A 20,373-nucleotide genomic window follows, 5' to 3' on the forward strand; every position below is an offset into this window, starting at 1 on the left:
TTATGTACTGAAAGTGAGATTGAGCATCAACCCACTGACTTATTGAGAGCTCACTCTGTCCTCCAGTGCTTGTGTGTGTGTGTTGGTTAGATCATCTTGCACATACACACAGAAAATGCTTTTTCCAACAGTGTCAGACAAAAATAGAAAAAGAATGGGGAAGTCTGAGAGGGAATATTTTTATTACATTTGTCCAAATGTGAAGCACCATTCCTGTGTCTGCCCCCCCCCCCCCACACACACACACACACACACACACACACACACACACACACACACACACACACACACACACACACACACACACACACACACACACACACACACACACACACACACACACACACACACACACACACAGAGGAGGTTACATAAATGGTTTCAACGCTCCGGCCCACTCACTGTGTCAGTGGGCAGCCCACAGGTGAAAAAATTAGAAATGTATATATTCTCTAAATGACCTCTGCTTCTCACACTCAGAAAGAAAACCTACACTACTTGCAACCAGGCAACTGTTATTAATATCTGTTTGTTTTGCACCAGTGATTTTAGTTTTATTCAGTATATATCCAGCTAAGAGGCAGTAGACTTTCTGCAGCACGGGGTTACAGGGATGGAGATACACAAAAACAACAAGGAAATCAATTGCAAGCAGAGGTTTAAACCTGCAGTCGGAGTAAAATCTGTCTCGGGGCACAAAGAGCTACAGATCTGGATTTGTGTAGCTCCGTGTGTGTGAAAAATCGTTTCTGAGCGCATACCTCCGACAGGTCTAACACCTACTTCTCCATGTTAAATAAAGAGGAATCCCGGTTTGCTTGTTTTCCCTGGAGCTGCTTTGAAATGTTCTGGGTTGTTCCTCAGGTCCTTCCTCTCCGCGGTGGACGTAATGAATGGATTTATGTCGTTGTCCAATTCATATTTTAGCAATACTGTAATAAAGGAAACTCCGCGAAACTTCAGTCAGGAACCTTCTGAATGTCTCATTCATTCACGACAGCCTCTTCTTACCAGCCAATCATCTCGAGAACCCAGGGTGGGCGTTTCCTATTCTATGCAACCACACCCACTTTAAGCCTTGATGACATCACAAGGGGGGTCAAAGTCCCAAATTCTCTTATTTCTATCGACTATCAGTGTCTTTTCATGATTATTGAACCATCAGAGACAGGGTTAGTTAAAGAAAATTAAGTAAGGTTACCAACTCATCATAAAACTTTACCTTCTCCTGCTGACAAAATGTCTTACTCACTGTTTCTTCCCGTCCTCATCACCTGGCTTCAGTTCTCTCCCTCTCCTTTCACCAGTTTTCATAAATATGATCCAGAGCATGGATTAAAAACAGCATCTCACTGCATCTACCCACACACAATATTCAACCATAAAGAAAGGACAAAGATATAGACACATGCCAAACACCTTTATTTTCCAGTGTCAGTGGGAATAATTTATTTTTTATTCAGTTTGCAGTCGACTTAAGAAAAAAAAACAACAACAACTCTAGACTCAATTAGAACGCTGCCTCCTCTTCTTCAAGTATCTTCTCGACTCCTCTTCTCCTGACATTCTGCCTCTTCATCACCCTCTGACCTCCTCTTCTGTCGTTTCCTCACTTAATAAGGAAGCTGGGAGACGGTGGACCATTTAAAGGTAGAGCGTAGAAGGACAAAAGAGAAAGAAAGTAGAGAGGAGGAGGAGAGGAAGGAACAGATATAAATAGGGTGTTTTTTGGGGGGGGGTTTGGGTTTTGTTACACAATAACACAACACATCTTAAGCAATAAAATAAATAAATAAAAAGCTGCGGACGTTTCTGATTAAGAAAGAGTTGGTAAACATATTCTTGCTGAAGATGCATCTGCTCTCAGGAAAGGAAAAATATATGTATGACTGTACATGTGTATATATAGGACTGAGAAAGTTAGGCTGCCTGAGTCGGAGTCCTTGTTTAAGTTGCTCAAAACTTACTACTACTGGAAAATATTTCTGAAATTATATCTGAGATGTGTCTATATTTTTCAAAGTGTAATCTCACTTATGGTAAAGCACTTTATAATATAAATAGTTACTATAAATATTAATGCTTATAATTACTTACTAATAAATAGGGAGTCGCAGTCAAATGTGAATAACATCAATTTAAAAATGGATATTCTGGAAAGTATTTAGTTATTTAATTTCTAAATTATTACATACTAAAAACATGAACTTGAGCTTAATATGTGACTAGAGATATGTACGGACTACATTTTAATACTTTATATGTATTTTAAAGGCTTATGTCTCATATAAAACGATAAGTAAGTGGAGTATATGCTGCACTTGTTTGTGGGAATTTAAAAATGCATTATTAAAAGGTCCTTCTCAAGCTGCAGCTTTATTTGAACAACTTTCCAGAAATTTCACTGCTTCAAAAATCAGATTTTAGTTCCATTTTGGTGTCAAATGTTCTTTAATGCATTGTTAAACTGAGGAATAGAGTCAATTCTGACAGAGCATTTCTACCTCAAACCTCAAGGTAACACTTTCCTTTTCGTAGAATTGGGTTTATTTTCCAACCTTTTCTTTCTTAAGTCCATCACAAGTTTCATGGATCCAACTCATCAGTTTTGTTGAGGTAATAGTGAGCACAGAAGTAGTTCAGTTTGCTCTTTACATTAAGTAAATTCTAGTAAATATAGATAATTCACAGCTAGTGAAACCTGGAGACTCTTTCAGAGCACAGCAGATTAACTGAATATGCAAAAAATCAGGGTCCTTCTTTTTATTAGAAAACTATTTGGCTACTACGAACATTTCAAATAAAATGTTTAAATAAACAAAAGCAACAATGTCCATCAATTTGAGTCTTGGCTTAAGGTCACAACTATAAATGACCTGCCCTGTTGCAGCGGCCTCACTTTTTGACACCCTGAATCCCCTCCAGCAGCGGAGGAGAGTGCACGCCGCTTGGTGTGGGTTCTGTTGTTGAGCTGTTATATCCTACAGGTGCTCCAGAGCTGGTGGACCCAGACTCTGGAGAGTTGCAGGGTATTTATGGTATGTGGTGGCGACCTTTAGCTCAAATCTGGCTCATTGAGCTACAGGGCTTGACTGGGTTTTAGTGTCAAAGCACGTCAAACTACTGTTTATGACGACCTACAGAAATCATCCATGATTTTAAAATATATTGAGTGTACAGCAAAAGCTTGAAGAAACGTGGTGAATCTTAAAAGTCGGTACAAATCTCTGTGGAAGTTTTAGCCGTGAAGCCCCTTTTCAATTTGTCAAAAAACCCACTGACATCTGGCTTTTGGATGCAATCTGTAAAATGACTCTGCAGTAGACACAGGTTTGTAATTGGCATCGGCACAGATGGAAACATGACACCCGGTTAAACATGCTAATTTCTTCCTCGTCTTTATTTTGGCAGTCTAGACACTGATGCTGCACCTTTACTGATCAACGTTATGACGTGCAATGAACTGCCGGGCATTAGTGCATAACTAACCATGAAGCTGTGTTTTTACATCTTGGCAATGATGTGCAACAGCCTTCATTTTTCCTGTCTTGCAAAATGCAGCACTGGCAAGACAGCGAGGTGAGGGAGGTTCTCTGTGACAGGTGCGTGTGTGTATGAGTTGTCACACACACACACACACACACACAAACACAAACATAACTTACCCGGGATTAAAAACAGAAAGGAAAACTCTCTTGACTGTCTTTTTAGCAGGTTAATCAGCATTTGAGAAACCTGAGTAGATCTGCTAACTTGGTGTAAAGAGATGTAACAAAATAACAAGGTGAGGAGGAACTTGGACGTTTTAAAGTTTTGAGTCGAAGAAATGTTTTTAAATCAAATAATAGAAACAGATGGATCCTGTTTTGGACTGGATTTTTGCACCAAGTTTGTAATAAGTTTGAATTCTTTTTTAAGAATCACTGTATTCTTGTATATTGTGTTTAAGTAACTGTGGAGGAAGCTGGTGAAACTCGTGTGGGCATCTGTACAGTGCTAACGGTTGCTATAGTTACCTGTAAGGGTATCCATGGTACTTGGACCTGAAGATGGAGAGCAGGAAGCTGAAGAAAAACACCACCAGGCCAAGGCCAACCAGGCAGATGACTGCAAAGGCACAGACACACACACCCGCACACACACACACACACACACACACGCACACACAAACACACACACACACAAACACACACAGATAAGAAACAGGTTTTGGTTAGAATGACAGTATCAGAATGGACCATCAAGTAAAAAAACAGGCAATAAATGAAACTTCACAATGATCTTTAAGTTTCTAAAATGTTACACTGATGTGTTAGAATTTACACACTTTGTCTTACTTTCTGCAGGTCCTGCAGACCTCCTGATATATGTATAGTAATTATAAGACATGGCCTGTGAGAATATTTGATTCCAGGCTAAAGGCATCAATTTAAATAATTTCACGCACATTATAACCGCTGATGCAACTCGCTGTTTGATCTCTGTTAAAAACTGAATGTGCTTGCAGGGTGTACACACAGTCTATACCCAAAACATCCTCTTCTCTCCCTGTCGGTGGCTCCAACACAAGTTTGCACTTACGCAGGCTCCCATACCAACTTGTGGAAGATACCATGGAAAGATATTCAAACATTTGCTGAAACACCAGGGAAGAGTTCTTCTAAAACACCAACTGGTGCTTATTCTCGTGCCAAAACCCTCTAACATTTCTGTTTATTTAGAGAATCCCTCCACATACGGTGTAAGCCTCTTTCTCTTTATCAAACTTGCGGTGTTGCAGAAACTTGTGTTTGCAGCTGTTATCATTTAATTTCCTCCGTGGCTATTCTAAAGTCAAGTATACATAAGCATGAGCGTGATCTTTAGTCTGCATGTGTTTGTATGTGTGGGCGTGTGAGCGTATGCACACACCCCTTATGTGGCAGCTAATCCTCGAGAAGCACCGTGTTAAATTAAACTGTCACCACCGTCTGATATTGTTAATCAGGGATTAGGATGAGGACCTCTCCTGGAGACTAAACAGTGAGATATGTGCTTGGATGTGTGTGTGTGGGGGGGGGTGTGTCTATACATGTGTGTGAAAAAGAGAGGGAGGTAAAGACAGAGGAGAGGAGACGTCAGAAAAGTCAAACGATTTGGCTGCGAAAATGTAAAACAGATCCTTCGCGTCAATTTGTGTGTATGTGCTGTCAGTCATCTTTAGGACTTCACCCTTTGTGTGTCTGCGTTGTGTCATCTGTAATGCATGCACTGTACGTTTAAAAGTGTTTGCTGCCATCGCTCACTGTCACCTCCTTAACTTCCCCCTTCCCATGGATATCTTCCATTTACAATTCAACATAAGAATCCTGGTACGCACACAAACACACACATCATGAGTTCAGGGAGTGTGTCTTGTGCTGTATTAGAGCTGTGGATCTGTGACAGCGATTGATATGACAGTCAGGCCCTCATCCATCTACCACAGGCACACACACTTAAATACGCAAACACACAGGAGACCACCAATCAGTGTCAGTGAGTGTTTTATCTTTTACTTCTGTTCTTGTCAACTGAAAAACACTCATAATATACTATTTTGAGGAGGTGAGAAGAGAGACCTGAGGTTAAATAAAGTTTATGAAAATAACTAATTAAATAAAATAAGTACTTTAACACAAACGTGTGTGTGTGTGTGTGTGTGTGTGTGTGTGTGTGTGAATGAATGACACTGACTGAGTGACTTGATTGAGACCAATGCATATTTGAGTGTGTCCTCAGGGAGAGCCTGTGTGTCCCTTTGTCCCCAGTGTTGCCACATCTCCATCTACGAATGTGAGGGTGAGTGTGAGTTTGAGTGTGTGTGTGTGTGTGTGTGTGTGAGATTGTGTGTCAGACAAAACGTCTGTGTGTCTTCATCAAGCATAGTGGGATGTATTTCCCATAGCTCATCAATTATGCCTGAGAGACGCATGCACACACGCACACGCACACACACACACACACACACACACACACACACACACACACACACACACACACAACACACTAAGCCTGCTAATATACTAAGAGATTTATGACCTTGGCGAAATGACAAGTTGTTTAAGCTGAATGATTTCCCTCAATGACAAAGGTGGTAATTCCTCTTTTGACTGCATGACTTGGCTCAATTCAAATCATGATATATTGGCATGGAGAAGAAAATGAATTCACATTTCCATAAGCAGCGGGAAGCCAATAAACACATTAAGTCAAACCTATTGTATCTCATTGGGAGACACGTGTGAATAGATAATTGATGCTAAACAGTTATTAACAATTAATCTTATGATTATTAACTTGATTAAGTAGTTCAACCTCTGGATGCAGCCGCCCACAATGCATTGTTTCTTCACCCAATCACAAGTGTCGATGTGGATGAATTGTGGATAAAGTCCACGTTCCCAGTTCTTTTCCATTTTAACAGTTAACTTTATAGCATCACACATGACGCATCACCAGCTGGAAGGCCGCTCTGAGAGTGCGAACCTCCAACAAGGCTACCGCCGTATTGGAGCTGTGTTATAGAAAGTGAAAAGAAAATCCTGGTTCGGCCTGTCTATCAGGATCCGCTGGAAAAACAAACAAACATGCAGCAATGAAAACATAACCTTGTTTGCCAAGGCAAATATAAGCCTGTTCAAAACCTCAATAACAGAGCAAAGCCAGAAATATGAATCATCTCCTCACCTTGTCTTTCTCTGGTAGCAAGTTCTTAACGTGAAAGTAGACCTGCTTCGGTCGGGTGTTTGCGTGGGTATGTTTGTAGAATTTGTGCATTTGTCACCACATTTTTGTTGTTTAAAAAACTATATGTAGGGGTTTTTGAAGTGAATCATGAACATATGCAATTCAGTTTCTTTTATTTTGTATTTTAATTTAATTTGTAATATGTCTACATTTATCCAAGTGAAGTATCTAACTGGGGTTTTGATTTTGTTTGTGTTTTTGCGGTAGAGTAGTTATTAAGGTTTTTTTTACACTTTGGTTTTTGGAAGTTCTATTTATTTCTGCCCTGTCACTCATTTATACCACCTTTATTCAATACTTTAAATTTTTTAACATCACAATCTGGTTTTACAATGCTAACCCCAAACAAACTCAATGCAAAGTTGCAAATACTCTTCAGCCGCTCATATACATTTTTGGAACTTCAGCAAAAGTCTTGCATGACACGATGTGGTGAAAACCAATCAGTGTTGATGATGAAACTCGACAGAGATGCGCCAACCCAAGCTAACAGGTTGTCAAACTGGCCGCTGGTCAGCCTCAGGTTGCCCTGGAAACAACAGCCATCCATATGAAAAGATGCTGAAAAATGGTTGAAGCTGTGTGCACCTCACTTCAACCAGGCCCAACTCTCATCTTTACTGTAAGAGAATGAGTGGGTCCTATCGATTCACGTTTTGCTTTGCAGGATTGCGATGTTAACACTTTTACACCACTGGGTCTTCAAGAGTCTGCATTATAACAATATAAGAAACAACAACAAATAAAACACCTTAAGTATTTAGTGTCGCATCACATTGCCAGTTAGATTTCAATTACACACTAATGAGTTTCCATTGTCTTGAGATGAGAACAGATGAGGTACCTCTACACTGCCTGCTGGCATCACAAAATACAGAGATTAGAACTTTTTGGGGTTGTGGTCATATTTTAAAGTTTTCTATTCTGCATTTTCTTCTGTAAATGACTCATCTCACCGTTTCCTGACTTTTCAATTACTCTTCCCCCTTCTCTTCTCCTCCCTCCTTGAAGTTTTACTCCCCTTTACATATCATCCCGCTTCACTTTCGCCTCCCCTCTGACTTATCTCATCCCACCCCCACACACCCACCCACCACCCACCCGCGCACAGATTTTGCATATGTAGTGATCTTGTAACTCAATTTACCCGTTCGGTAACTCCCTTACTAAGGAACAGTGCATGCGCTGTGATTTCTGGTGCAGATGGCCATGAAAGCAGCAGATAACTTCCTGTAGCTGCACACATCAGTGTATGGAAGCTATGTGCCGGGGATTTAACACCCACATCCAGTGATTACACTCCGATTCAAGCTTAATCCTCTCTCTATTACCGACAGACAACTATTCTGTACGCTGCTTTACAGTGCACTTGTTCAATTTGTGTGTCCCTGTGCGCGTGAGTATGTGACAATGTTGTATTTGACATATGATATTTATGTAAACACACACACACAGACTTATGTTAATTGTGTGCGTGTTATTTTTTAAGTGTGATATTGAAAATCGTTATCATTTTAATTGCCAAGCTCTCAAAGGAACAGTTGAACAAAAAGTTGATGATATCATCCTTAGATTTTTTTTCTTTTGCCCGTGTGTGTACCTGTGTGTATGCATGAGTGTTTGGCCTCAGAGGCAATCAAACGGTTTCTTGAGTTGCTTTTTCATCACACTGACTTTAATGAAATCCACTTGTGAAATACGGTATATATAGTGCTTGAGGTAATTACCAATACAGGGCATCTAACATCTACCTTCCCTCTGATAATCTAGAGATAATGGGAAAACTCCCGGAGAGCAAATCTGCCGAAGCCAACGACCTATCTTGCGATATTAGAGAAAGAGAAAAAAACATTCCTAAATTATCCACTTATCTCAGCTGCCCTGCCCCCCCCCCCCCCCCTTTTATTACATCATTGTGTGATTTTTTGTTTTTTGGAAAACAACTCATCTTCTCTGCTGCGTTTTTAGCACACCGGAGAGGATGATGAAAATGTCACAGAAACTCCACATGACAGCTTTGACATCAATTAATTATCCCTGTTTGCGACCTCTCTATTTGACATCTTATGCCACTTGCTGAGACTTGATATGGAATGTTGCCCGATTGTTTTGAGCAGGGAGAAACACACAAATACATGTTATCTTGAAAGCACAAAAACACCAAGAGCCACTATTTGGGAAATGCCCAGACATTTTGGTAATTTGAGTAACTCTGCTGTTGGATTAAATGGTCTTAATGTTCAAGAATCTTAGTATCACTTACTGTTTCACTAATAACAACATGCAATCATTGTTTATTCAGCTACATATTTTAAAAGTAGAATAAGGATGTACCATTTAAAAATGAGTAAAGAAAATGTAAGTGCAAACACCATGGAAATCCTGGTTACTAAACAGCTATAGCAAAAACCTCTACGATTCAGGGGCCTCATTAAAGTTGATTACTGCTGAAAACCCTGCATCTTTACCACCCTGCAAAATCGAAAATTGGTTGCTCTTTGCATATGGTTATTCAGAGACATCTGTCATCTGAGATTTACCTTCAGTGCAATCAGTGAAGTGCACCCCTTTGACTTACTCTTCCTGCTGTTGATTGTGCATTGTTTCACTTTGACCCAGGTTTACACGAGACTCGGTTGGCATCAACCATCCTCCGCCTCTCAGGGGCATGTGCATATTTACAGAGAGAACAACAGATCAACCTCTGCTCCATAGATCTCAGTAAAACAAACATATGGCGAGTAGAAGGAAGTAAATGGAGCAAAGTAATTCTTCTTATGAAGACAAAGAGCAGAAATGATAAATGAGCAGAATGTTTAATTATTTAATGACTAAGAAAAAGTAGGTGAGGAGACATGCGTCCATGAATATGAATAAGTTAATGGAGGTGCTGCTGCTCAATAGGGATTTTACGTGTTCAATGCAACATTTATAAATATGTATTTAGCTGCAGGTAATGTGGGAATCAAGGGAAATATCAGTCATATCTTCCACCTGCTTCAGTGTGTATGTCTGAACAGCTGATCAGTACTGCGGTGGTCCACTGTGAGTATTAATGAGTTATGATGTATTGTATATAGTGTATTATTGTATCGTTTGAGTAATAGATGTTAAAGTAATTATTTGTATTTCTTTGTCTGTATTAAACCAAACATTTGGTAAGGTCTTATGTGGTTAATGTATTTTTGTCCAGTTCTGATTTTCTCAGCTTGCTGGTCATCTTTGACCTGTGGAAGGTCTTTAATTAGTTGCTGCTGTTTATAAATTAGATGTTAATTTAAAGCAGATTGTGAGGGAAAACAATCTAGATTCAATTTTTTTGCCTTTAGCGTTGCGTTATTTTGGCCATTTATTGTGCATTGTTAAAACAAAAGCATAAACAGACCCAACTGGATTCCAACAGTAATTTCTGCGCACATGACATGTGTGGCTCCTTAAATGTGAAGGAAAAAGTAGAAGACCAATCAGGAACAGACAAGATTTTTTTTGTTAAGGTCAAATGGCTGCCTCTGCTCGAAAGTAATTTCCTTGTTAGGCCAAAATTAGGTCCATTTTGAAAAGTCTCATAATGTGTGTGCGTGTTAGCACATCCAGTTTTACCAATTTCAGACTTAATAATTATTTAACCCACAGAATTTCCGGTGGTTGTTTTATGAACAAATCATTTCCAAATAGTCTTATAGATCCGTATGAACATAAATATAAAAATATAAATGAACTCAGTTTGCTCTAGATTGGGATTGTAGGATGTTGCCGCAATTACAAGACAGAAAATTATCTCACATGATTTGAAAGAAAAAAAGTATATACATTTTTGTTCTTCCAAAAGCAGTTTTAGATACTTTGGGACAAATTGTGGACAAATGTATGTGAAACAAACAAAAATATTTGATATAAAAACCTTACAGATAGTGTTTGTCCAGTTTTCTGTTAGGACACATCTATTTCAGTGTAATGCAGTAAAATAAAAAGTGGTACTGAGGAGTTGTAGTCACTCTCCTCTCACACCCTGAACTGTGTAGTCCCTCTAAAACTTAAACGACCTTGGGATAACACTGGCGGTACATTCAGCCCATGGCTTAATGTTTCCGTCTAGGATCTGAGACAAGCTTGTAGGAGCTGAACACAAATCGCTGAAGGAAAAACTCACTCTCACACAGTTTGTTTAGAGCTTCACCAAAGCGCTGTAGTCAGCCAGGGCTTAATATTATTCAGAACTGACTATTAAAGATACTCTTGCATGGACCTAAAATATAATTTATCGTTATATTTATTTTTGCTTTACTTTTGCATTTTTAACCTATTCAGTTTCTCTTATATCAGATTTCTCTTGAATTGATTTTACAATCACACTTATTCCTTCTTCATTTATCTAAACACACACACTTAAAAAAATATATAATTGTAACTTACTTCTCCTCTTGCCGACGTCTCCCTTGGAGGTGGCCGCCTCATTCAGCAGCACCATCCCCATGGTGATTGCAGCATCTGGGACAAGGTTGTCAAGGAAACAACACACTAGCGTACAGGAGGGGGGAAGCAGGAAGCACACAACGCCCCGGGAAGAAATGCTATAAACACAGTTACAAAATACACACATATACTGTACATAAATCTGCACAGAAGTAGTAAAGCAGATTAGAAAGTACAGCAAATGCAATGCTATAGCGGAAAGTATATGGTGTGAACGTATATTGAAATCCAGTTAAACAGCCTAAGAATGAACACAGACTAATTTAAAGGTCATAACCCTCATGTATGTTGACATTTGGTCAAAGAGGAGTTGATCGAACTGATAATTTAAGAGCGTATTGCACTGCAGTGTTTGGGTAGCATTACACAGCCATTCACGTTAAACAACTTTGCTTTTAAACACAAAATAAAAATATGCATTCACACACTCTCACAGATGCTGTGGACTGAGAGGAAGACATTTCATTATTTCTGTTTATTTTCCGCTCCCACTTACAACTTAACACGTAGCTTACATGAGTGGGTCACTTCCTGATTGTGGCACAAACTAAGTGTGTTCATGAGGGGTTTTCTTAGAAGTACGAGTGTATGAAGGTCAGAATAAGATAATTGAGCTACAGACAGTGCAACGTTTTGAAGTGCATGATTTTTTTTAATGCTGTTGAAGTTCATTTAGTTAAGTGATTGTGTTTCTTTAGTAGAAGGTATTCTTCACTGATGCCTATTTGATGTCGACTACCTGGAGTATGAGACTGACTGTATTTTCTTAATGACTCCCTCCAAACAGATAAACATCTGAGAAACATTCTTTGAAACCATCTTACAAGTAGGAGGCTCAATTTGTTTATGAACATAAGAAGAGGTTTAAAAACTGGCTGCTGAATGCTGTCAACAAAATTTCTCTTCATCTACTTTAGTAAAGTGGTCAAATTTAGAGACATCACCAGAATACCAAATGGTCACAGAGCAGAAAAAGAAAAAAGATCTATACAAAGCTCATATGGAGCTCAGAGATGATTGAGAGTTTCTAATGACAGAGGTTGGCTCTCAGTTAGGTACTCCTAAATACAATAAAAAAGGACATAGACCAAGGGACACAAGTAGATGAAGATAGGAATCACAAATTTCCATAAGTAGAAACTGAAACATCCAAGATACAAGAGGCACAATTATTTCATAGAAATAATCAATTAAATCTAATGTTTCATTGCCATTTTCCTCATATCTATCCAAATTAAAGGTAATTGTGCTGCACTAAATCAGCACAGAGTTGCAGAAAGAGAAAGCAATTTAATCCTGATCGAGGATATTTTTTTATTCTTCTAAATGCTGTTCCCAATCTGTGACACAGATCCCGCTGACAACTTTACATTCTCTTTGCAAGGACGTATAATGTTTTAATGTTTTAAAATCATCAGCGAGTTTCCCTTGTCTTTATCAAGAGGTCCAATAAGAGGGGAACCACTGACGATGTAGGCCTGTAAAGCCACTTTTCTCTTTTATGACTTTTTTTTTTTTAACTGGCGGGACACACACTGGCACCATGTACTTGCAGCATTAAGTTATTGTGATATGTCTTTTGGAAATCAAAACATCTGATGATGAAATGTTCAGACAACAGTGAGCAGCCTCACGTTGCTAAGCACCCAATTACATATTCCTGTCAGCGTGCTCTGCATACAAATACACTTTACTGAAGAAAACCTGGTGGGGTGCACAAACAAAGGCTGCCACATTGAGAGACACAGAGCAGACACTGAAGCCTCCTCTTGATGATATGGTGAATGGCACGAGACACAAACAATAGAGATACCTCCACATACAGGGACGGAGCTGAAACATGGATCATCCTGTCTGGGTGGATGGAAGAAGCTTCGCCACAGTGTGATAATAAAGTCATGATAATAAATAGTTTTCCTTGGGGCTGCAGACGTCCCACACCTACACCTGTCTCCTGCAGGAGAACATCGGAAGGTGTGGAGCCCATTAGATTTAACAAACTGCTGTGAACTGCCACCACAGCTACTGTCCACTTATCATCCTACTGCCAGGTCTGCCATCCGCATTGATTGTATCCATCATCATAGTGCACCCTGATCAGCCTGGAAAATATTCACACTAGAGTGGCCTTCAAACCTAGGTTCTAATAGCTGTCATCAAATAGTCACTTCAGCCACTCAACTAAAATTGCTCAAGTTTAGAGATGTCAGCAGAATGCCAAACAGGAAGAAAGCAGAAAGAAAAACACCTGTTTTCATCACAAAACAGCTCAAACTTATGGATATCAGTCTCCTACATATCCCTGATGTTTCACCAAGATCCATTCATTCTCTGTCAAAATTTGTCAAAATGTAAAAAAACTGCCTTTGCAATGTTTATGAAAGGGAAGTTTTTCTTTGTGTATTCCATCAAAAAAGTGAGTGGGCTCTCTCTTGGCCTATGTTCCATCTTTCCGCAAGGTTTCATGAAAATTCATTCAGTGGGTTCTGCATAATCCCGCGGACACACCAACCAACAGACACAGGTGAAAACATAACCTCCTTGGGGGGCGTAACAGTGGATTATGTTAATAGTGATGGAACCGTTCGAGAAATGTTTCAAGAGATATTGCCCGAAATACCAGAAATTGGACGCTTGCAATGTTTGATGGGCAGATGTGTGCTGTTTAAATGTTCATGTATAGTGCATGTACAGACAGCGTTCATATCTGGCTCCTAACTTTGATGTGGAGTATCGAAAGTAGTTGGCTGCCAAAGTCAGCAGGTACACTGTAAAAAGGAAAAGGGGAACAGTGGAGAACTTGAAAATGACAAAATACGCTTGGTTGGCCCGAGGAACAAAAGTCACATGGATGAGCAGAAAATCTTAAAGAGCATGCAAGTCAAGCATGCATGCGATTTTTTTGTCAATGATGATGACATTAACCTAGGAGTATTTAGCACAAGATGAAAACTCTGGGTACACCTCAAAACAGACCGGTCAGTCTGCAGAGAAAAAAAAAAAAGGAAATGTAGAGATAGAAAAAAAGAACAGCTAGTGACCTAAAGCCACCACCTCATCTGTCAAACGAGGATGGGGATCTATTATCTAAATGGAACCGGCTCCCCCTGGCATTTATTGACGATTTCATTGCTGACAGAAACAACAGGATGAATGCTGAGGGTGAGATTTTCAGGTGGTATATCCTTCCACTGGCCCAGTAAATCAACAGATCTCAAGGTGATTGACCTTGAGCTCAATTCCACCCGCTGACGACCAGACTAATGGCAGAGAGACGAGTGTAGCTCTGGGAGGGCATCGCCAGGGAAGATGGAAAATGTGTGTTTATGTCTGCGATTCAAAATCTTAAGTCATTAGCTGAGAAATTCTCGCTATTCATGGGCCGCAACCTTAAGGTGGCTGCATGTGAAGACTGATTTTGTCACAGCAGCGCGACTAAGTAGTCTCATTTCAAGGGTCCTTCAATTCCTGAGCAGCTAAGGATCCAACACGTGGCTCCATTATGGCCAAAGTATCCCAGGATTCATATCGCCATGTATCCGTCCAAACTCCTAAAAATGTGGTCATCATATGTTGAAAGAGCAATATCTCCCACACATACCTTCTACATTGATAAGTTGAAACTCATCACTCACAAAAATAATAATAAAACATCCAAATGCGTACATCCGTGCTTTTGTCTCATCCTAAAATGATATGCAAATGCAATTTCTACTTGGATGTGTGTGTGGATGTGTGTACAAGGGGTTTCAAACAAGGTCAAATCCATGGGGATGTCTATGACGGTCATAAAATAAGTTAACACCACCTGCACAGACAAGAGAGTAGTTGTGTTAGCGTTTCAGCAGGTGTGACTGTGTGCATGTGTTCGTTTCATTTAGATGTAATCAGATGAGGAGAAAACAAACAAAAAAAAAGAGTGGGACCGTGGACAGACAAATATTGTTCTGAAGCAGGTGCAACCTTGGACCTGCTATTTCCCCCGAGGAGAAACACAACAGCGAGGAATGAACAGTATCATTACCTGCACACATACAAAGGCACTGGCGCAAGTACACCTGGGTACACAAGCCGACAGAGAAGAACACAAACACAAACATCTGTCCTGCCAAGCGAGTACACGGGAAAACACACATACACACAGACACAGTATATCATCAATTGGATCAAATCAGGCAAGGAGGTGAGTTAAAAGAGAACAAACTCTTGTCTTTGTATTGTGTGTTTGCTCAGTCCGGCAGGCAGACTCCCTAAGGAGCATGCACACAGAGGACAAAGGTTTCATGCTGGGAAAATGAAAGTGGCATGCAGCAAAGTAGTAATGCTGCTCCAGATATATAAAAGTGGATTCCTGGGTGTTGCATGTAAGCAAATGGGAAATTAGAGGAGTTTGTCGTCAATATGAGCTGTTAAACATTTCACAGATAGTCAAATTACTCAGCATGATTTTCATTTGAAGGCATCATGTTTCAATTTATGTCACCACATGACACGGGGACTCACAACACGCTGGCGTAAGGATACTCAGAAGAAGGATGATGTGAGACTCGGCCACAAACTGCGCCTGACTGCTGCCATGAATATAACTCTGTGGGAGAGAGAGAGAGAGAAAGAGAGAGTTGTTATTTTCACCTGGCAAAAGGTCACGCCAGGTATCAGCCTCAGTGAATCTTCCTAATTGAAGGAGTGCCAAAACATACAGTAGTGCAACGGAGAATTGAGTTAGGAACAGTGACGAACAGATGGTGCGAAATACACAGCAGAAAAGCTGTACACACTGAGCAAAGAAGGTATTAGAAAAACTACCAGTAAAGACAGCACAACCCTTTTTTATATTCACGCCTATTTATATTTTGGTGCAATCATTTTGTTTAATAATAAGCAAACCCTGATCTTGTCGTAGCCAAAAGTTGCGTTCATGGCTTAATCGCAGTTTTTGCATTATCATGATGGACATGAAAAGCACATACGGTTTTGTGAAAATTGTGAGGGACAATATGTGGAGCAACACTTCAGACAAGCATCAATCGATCTCTGGCTTTGTCTGTGTGTTCTGAGTCATGAGGAATTCACACATTCATAGGTGTATATAGGGGCTGCCATTTCACAAAGTGGGCACAGAGATCAATTTAAACCTTCAGCAGCACACAGGTGCATTAACTCGATGGCCTTCACTGTCCACCCTCTAAAAGCAGACTCCTACTGCTAAACTTGCCAGAACTGTAAAACCTTCTCTATATTCATCTATCATGTATTAAATACGGCTTCCAAATGTTTTAGAGAACTAAACAGATCACCAAATCAATCAAACGCTCAAACGCTTACAGAAAAACAGACAACACAGCATATCATTTAAACATATTTTGATTCTTTGGAAATACATGAGCTGTCGTTATTGGAATAAGTTATAGTGTAGTCATGGCTAAAGGAATACAGGTGAAATTAGATTATTTTTTGGATCCAATTTTCTAAACTCAGAATTTTCTCTTTGTTATTAATTGAATTCACATTTTGTCCAGGTTCATGTTCATCTTAACTTATCTTACCTTTTGTACACATTTGATCCCATCAAGGGCTTCTCTATTTTTGTAGTGTCCTCTAGGGGTCATACTATACGATTAAACTCATACTCTCTATTTCAATAGGTGTAAATGCTTCTTTTTGGTGAGGCGTCTGATGTCAGAGGGTAGTGATGGTGATGATGCTAGTCACCTGTATGATGAACTGACGCTGGTATGATGATGAGAATCATAAATTCCCCTTCAGAACAAGATTTAGCCTCTTTGCTATAAGCTCACTCAGGACGAAACCTGCATGCATAACACCGCCTCTTTCAGGAAGCCGCCTTGTGCAAGCTGTTCGTTGTGCACCCAAACGCCACAGTTTGGTTCCAAATCATTAGAGAGCAGTTAGTCCTTGCAACTCTTCTGTGTTTCCAGCTATAATGATGCTCATGTTTGGCCTTTGCCATCAGTGTAAGAATAATTGCACGTCCATTCCATAGAAAGCAAAACGCGACACACACACTTTTCTTGACAATATCCATGATGCTTGTCAACTCCTCAGCAAAGAAATTTATCTGCAAGTTTTCCTTCACCCTAATCTGAGGTGACACTGTGCATGGCTGTTAGGCACCTGACAGGTAAACAGCTGGAAGGGACCATCTTGACAGACTTGTTAGTCTACTGCTCTATTTTTATTGCAGAATAGTTGCTGTTGTGATATGTTTTATGTATTTTTGATTTGCTGTGTAGAATAGATACATTGCCTTTTGGCCAAATCATTTTGTCTCATGAGCATCACACAGCCCAGGCTCCAGGGTCACCCCAACCCTGCTTACACTTATCTTTCTTTACATCCGTCACAGTACAGCACTGCTCAGATGATGTGTCATGGACAGCTGCACACTTTGTATTACTAATAGTAGTATTTTGTATTTGTATTCGTCTTAGTAACAATATATACAAGCAAGGGTAAACGTTAATGTGTGGAGTGTAGTTCAAGTGTTTTCCCTAAGGGTTAATGACTGCAAAGTTTAAAGTGCTGTAATTTAAGACTTGTTTGAGGGTTGTTCAAGAAATAAAACGTTATCTTAGATTCTTTATTTGGTTGGTTAGGACGTTATTACATGTAAAAGTGATCTAGCAATTCATTTTTCTATAAAAGCTTTCTCCTAATCAGACCGATCAGTGTCAGTTGCACCAAGGCCACACAGCTCGTCCAGTTGAATGACAGTGTCTCCACTTCCATAGTTTCTCTGATAAGATGTCACAGGCCTAGTTCTACTTGCCTCGTTGTAAGTGACGTGGAGATGCAGAGAAAAAGACCAAAGAAGCCAAATAGAAAGAAAGAAAGAGGAGGGAAGTCTTTCAGTGGGTTTCACATTGTTGAATCCATGCAGATATTAGCATCTAGGTTTAAAGCACATCAAGGGCCTTTTTTTCCACTTGACTTCCCCAGTGTTCATTTCTTTCCCTATCAAACAAGCATAAGAATGGATGGATGAATAGAAGATGACAAAGGAGGAGGAGTAAGGGGTGGACAGCTTTTCTCTGCTTCAGTGGAGAGAAATGAGTCTTTTTGTCACTTGAAAGCAGACATAGAGACGACAAAGGCTCGAGGCTGAAACAGATCCTTTTGTCTTGAATATAATCATGGATTTCTGAATAGTTATCAAGATGCCTTCATTATTGACTGACAAACTAAAGCCCCAATTCAAAAGAAAGTTTGTTTTGGATGTGTTGCTCTTTATTTGGAAGTTTGTAAGACAACTTTCTGAACAACATTTGTCTATAAGACAAGCAAACAAACACAACTTATGATTTTTTTACTTGGGTGCTGATTGACTAGGAATGCTGTGAAGCTCAATGAAACTGTTAAATGAGTTGTAGTTAAGATTAACTTGCTGAACCAGAATGTTTCACACTATGGTTCAGCTTTAATTTGACCTGAGAGCCTTTCCTGAGTTACGAGTTTTACTAGCTACATAAAGGCTCACAGATTCCACCAAATAACAACAAAACAAGCCCTTACTTTATGGAGGGAGTGACAAAATCACAAAGATCTGTCTCCACATAAAGCAGCACTAGTCAGCACCACTCAATAACATTAATATGGGCATAAACACAAGTGCAGCCTTTTTGCCTTGTGACACGCTGTTTTCTATCAACACAATATTAATATGATACAGGTTATAAAGGTGTTCAGCTTACAGTACCATTGATGACCTTGTATACTAGCAGCACTTTTATATTGTGGTTTTATAAGACTGATATATGGCAGCACACGCTTGAAAATGGACAAACAATATATATATATATATATATTATATATACTGTTGCATGCAGAGAAATGTGAACAGTTCAACATCCGTGTCTGCCCTCAGCTTCTCCTCTTCTATCCTTCAACAAGAAAAAGCCATACAGATGTCAATCTGTCTTTGTTGATCACATTCTCTTTTTCGACAGTAATCCTTCCTCCAAATGCCAAGTTTCTTTGTTATCTGGAGCATCACAAACCTTTCTGGGACGCTTGCTAGGTATTTTGCCAAAGACTCAGCCAAAGCTCAGCTACTCAGCCATGCTTATACTGTAGCCTGCCCTGTTCCTATCACCATATGCATTGCTACTGGTGCGCAGCATGGGATATCCACAGACACCGGATGTAAAACAAACAGCTTTACCTGGCACTGATAGTGTTAGGACTTGGCTTCTTCCCCATCTTGCCCATGTTTGCATGCTGTCTGTCCCCCCACCTTGTGTTTGTCCTTGTTTCATAGTGTCGTTTGTGTTTGTCCTTGTTTCATAGTGTCGTTTGTGTGTGTGTGTGTGTGTGTGTGTGTGTGTGTGTGTGTGTGTGTGTGTGTGTGTGTGTGTGTGTGTGTGTGTGTGTGTGTGTGTGTGTTTTCTTTGTGCTGGCCTGGCGTTTGGTTGATCCCTCTCCTCTCGATCGTTCAGTCACTTCCACTGATGTAAACATTACAGCCACACTCTTTGTCCGTCTTTTTGAAATGACCTGTCCGTCAGCTACCTGTCTCCGTCTTGGTAATAGTCTGTCTACCTGTGCCTTAGGTCCATCACTCAGCTGCCTGCAATGTTAAGTCACATCCCTTCATCTGTAACCCTGCATTAGAACCCAGTCCGGATACCGCGCCTGCCTGCCTTGCTTCGTTATCAGGAAACCAGTCAAACCCAGAACCTCTGCTGGCCCCGGCCTAGTTTGGTATTACCACAATTCAGTACCATCAGTCTGTTTACTCAACTTCTATGATTTTTGCAAACTACAATAAACATCTTAAAACGTCTTTCTGTCTCTGCTCCTTTGTTATCACTTTTGCGTTAACTAGTTGGAAAGGACCAATATGTCATGGATCTTCATTGACAGATTGAATGATTAACAACTGGATTTTAGATTTTTTTCTTTCATTAGTAAAACTAAACAAACATTACTTCATTCAGACTTTAGCCAAGACTCTCTGCATCTTACCCCCTCAACATAAACAGCAAATGCAGGCTATAAGAGAGAGCAGTGGTTGGGGGAATGAAAAATTCCTCAATCCATGGCTGGGCACTTCCAATTAATCTGATGGATTAGAAAGAAGGAGTTCCATTCATTAGTGTGCAAGGCTGAGAG

At 39.9% G+C, this 20,373-nt stretch overlaps 1 protein-coding gene across 1 annotated transcript in view; it reads right to left on the reverse strand.

Moving 5' to 3' along the window:
* Positions 1 to 4,012: 4,012 nt before the first annotated feature.
* tusc3 (tumor suppressor candidate 3) overlaps positions 4,013 to 20,373 on the reverse strand; it is a 58,545-nt gene continuing 42,184 nt past the window's right edge. The window contains exons 7-9 of the mRNA XM_053419137.1: positions 15,766 to 15,829; positions 11,182 to 11,256; positions 4,013 to 4,107 (exon numbers count right to left, since the gene is read on the reverse strand). Coding sequence (XP_053275112.1) covers positions 4,013 to 4,107; positions 11,182 to 11,256; positions 15,766 to 15,829 — 234 coding nt within the window. The remainder of the gene's footprint in view (positions 4,108 to 11,181; positions 11,257 to 15,765; positions 15,830 to 20,373) is intronic.

The sequence above is a fragment of the Pleuronectes platessa genome, chromosome 3 (genome assembly GCF_947347685.1).
Source record: "Pleuronectes platessa chromosome 3, fPlePla1.1, whole genome shotgun sequence".
NCBI classification, from domain to species: Eukaryota; Metazoa; Chordata; class Actinopteri; order Pleuronectiformes; family Pleuronectidae; genus Pleuronectes; species Pleuronectes platessa.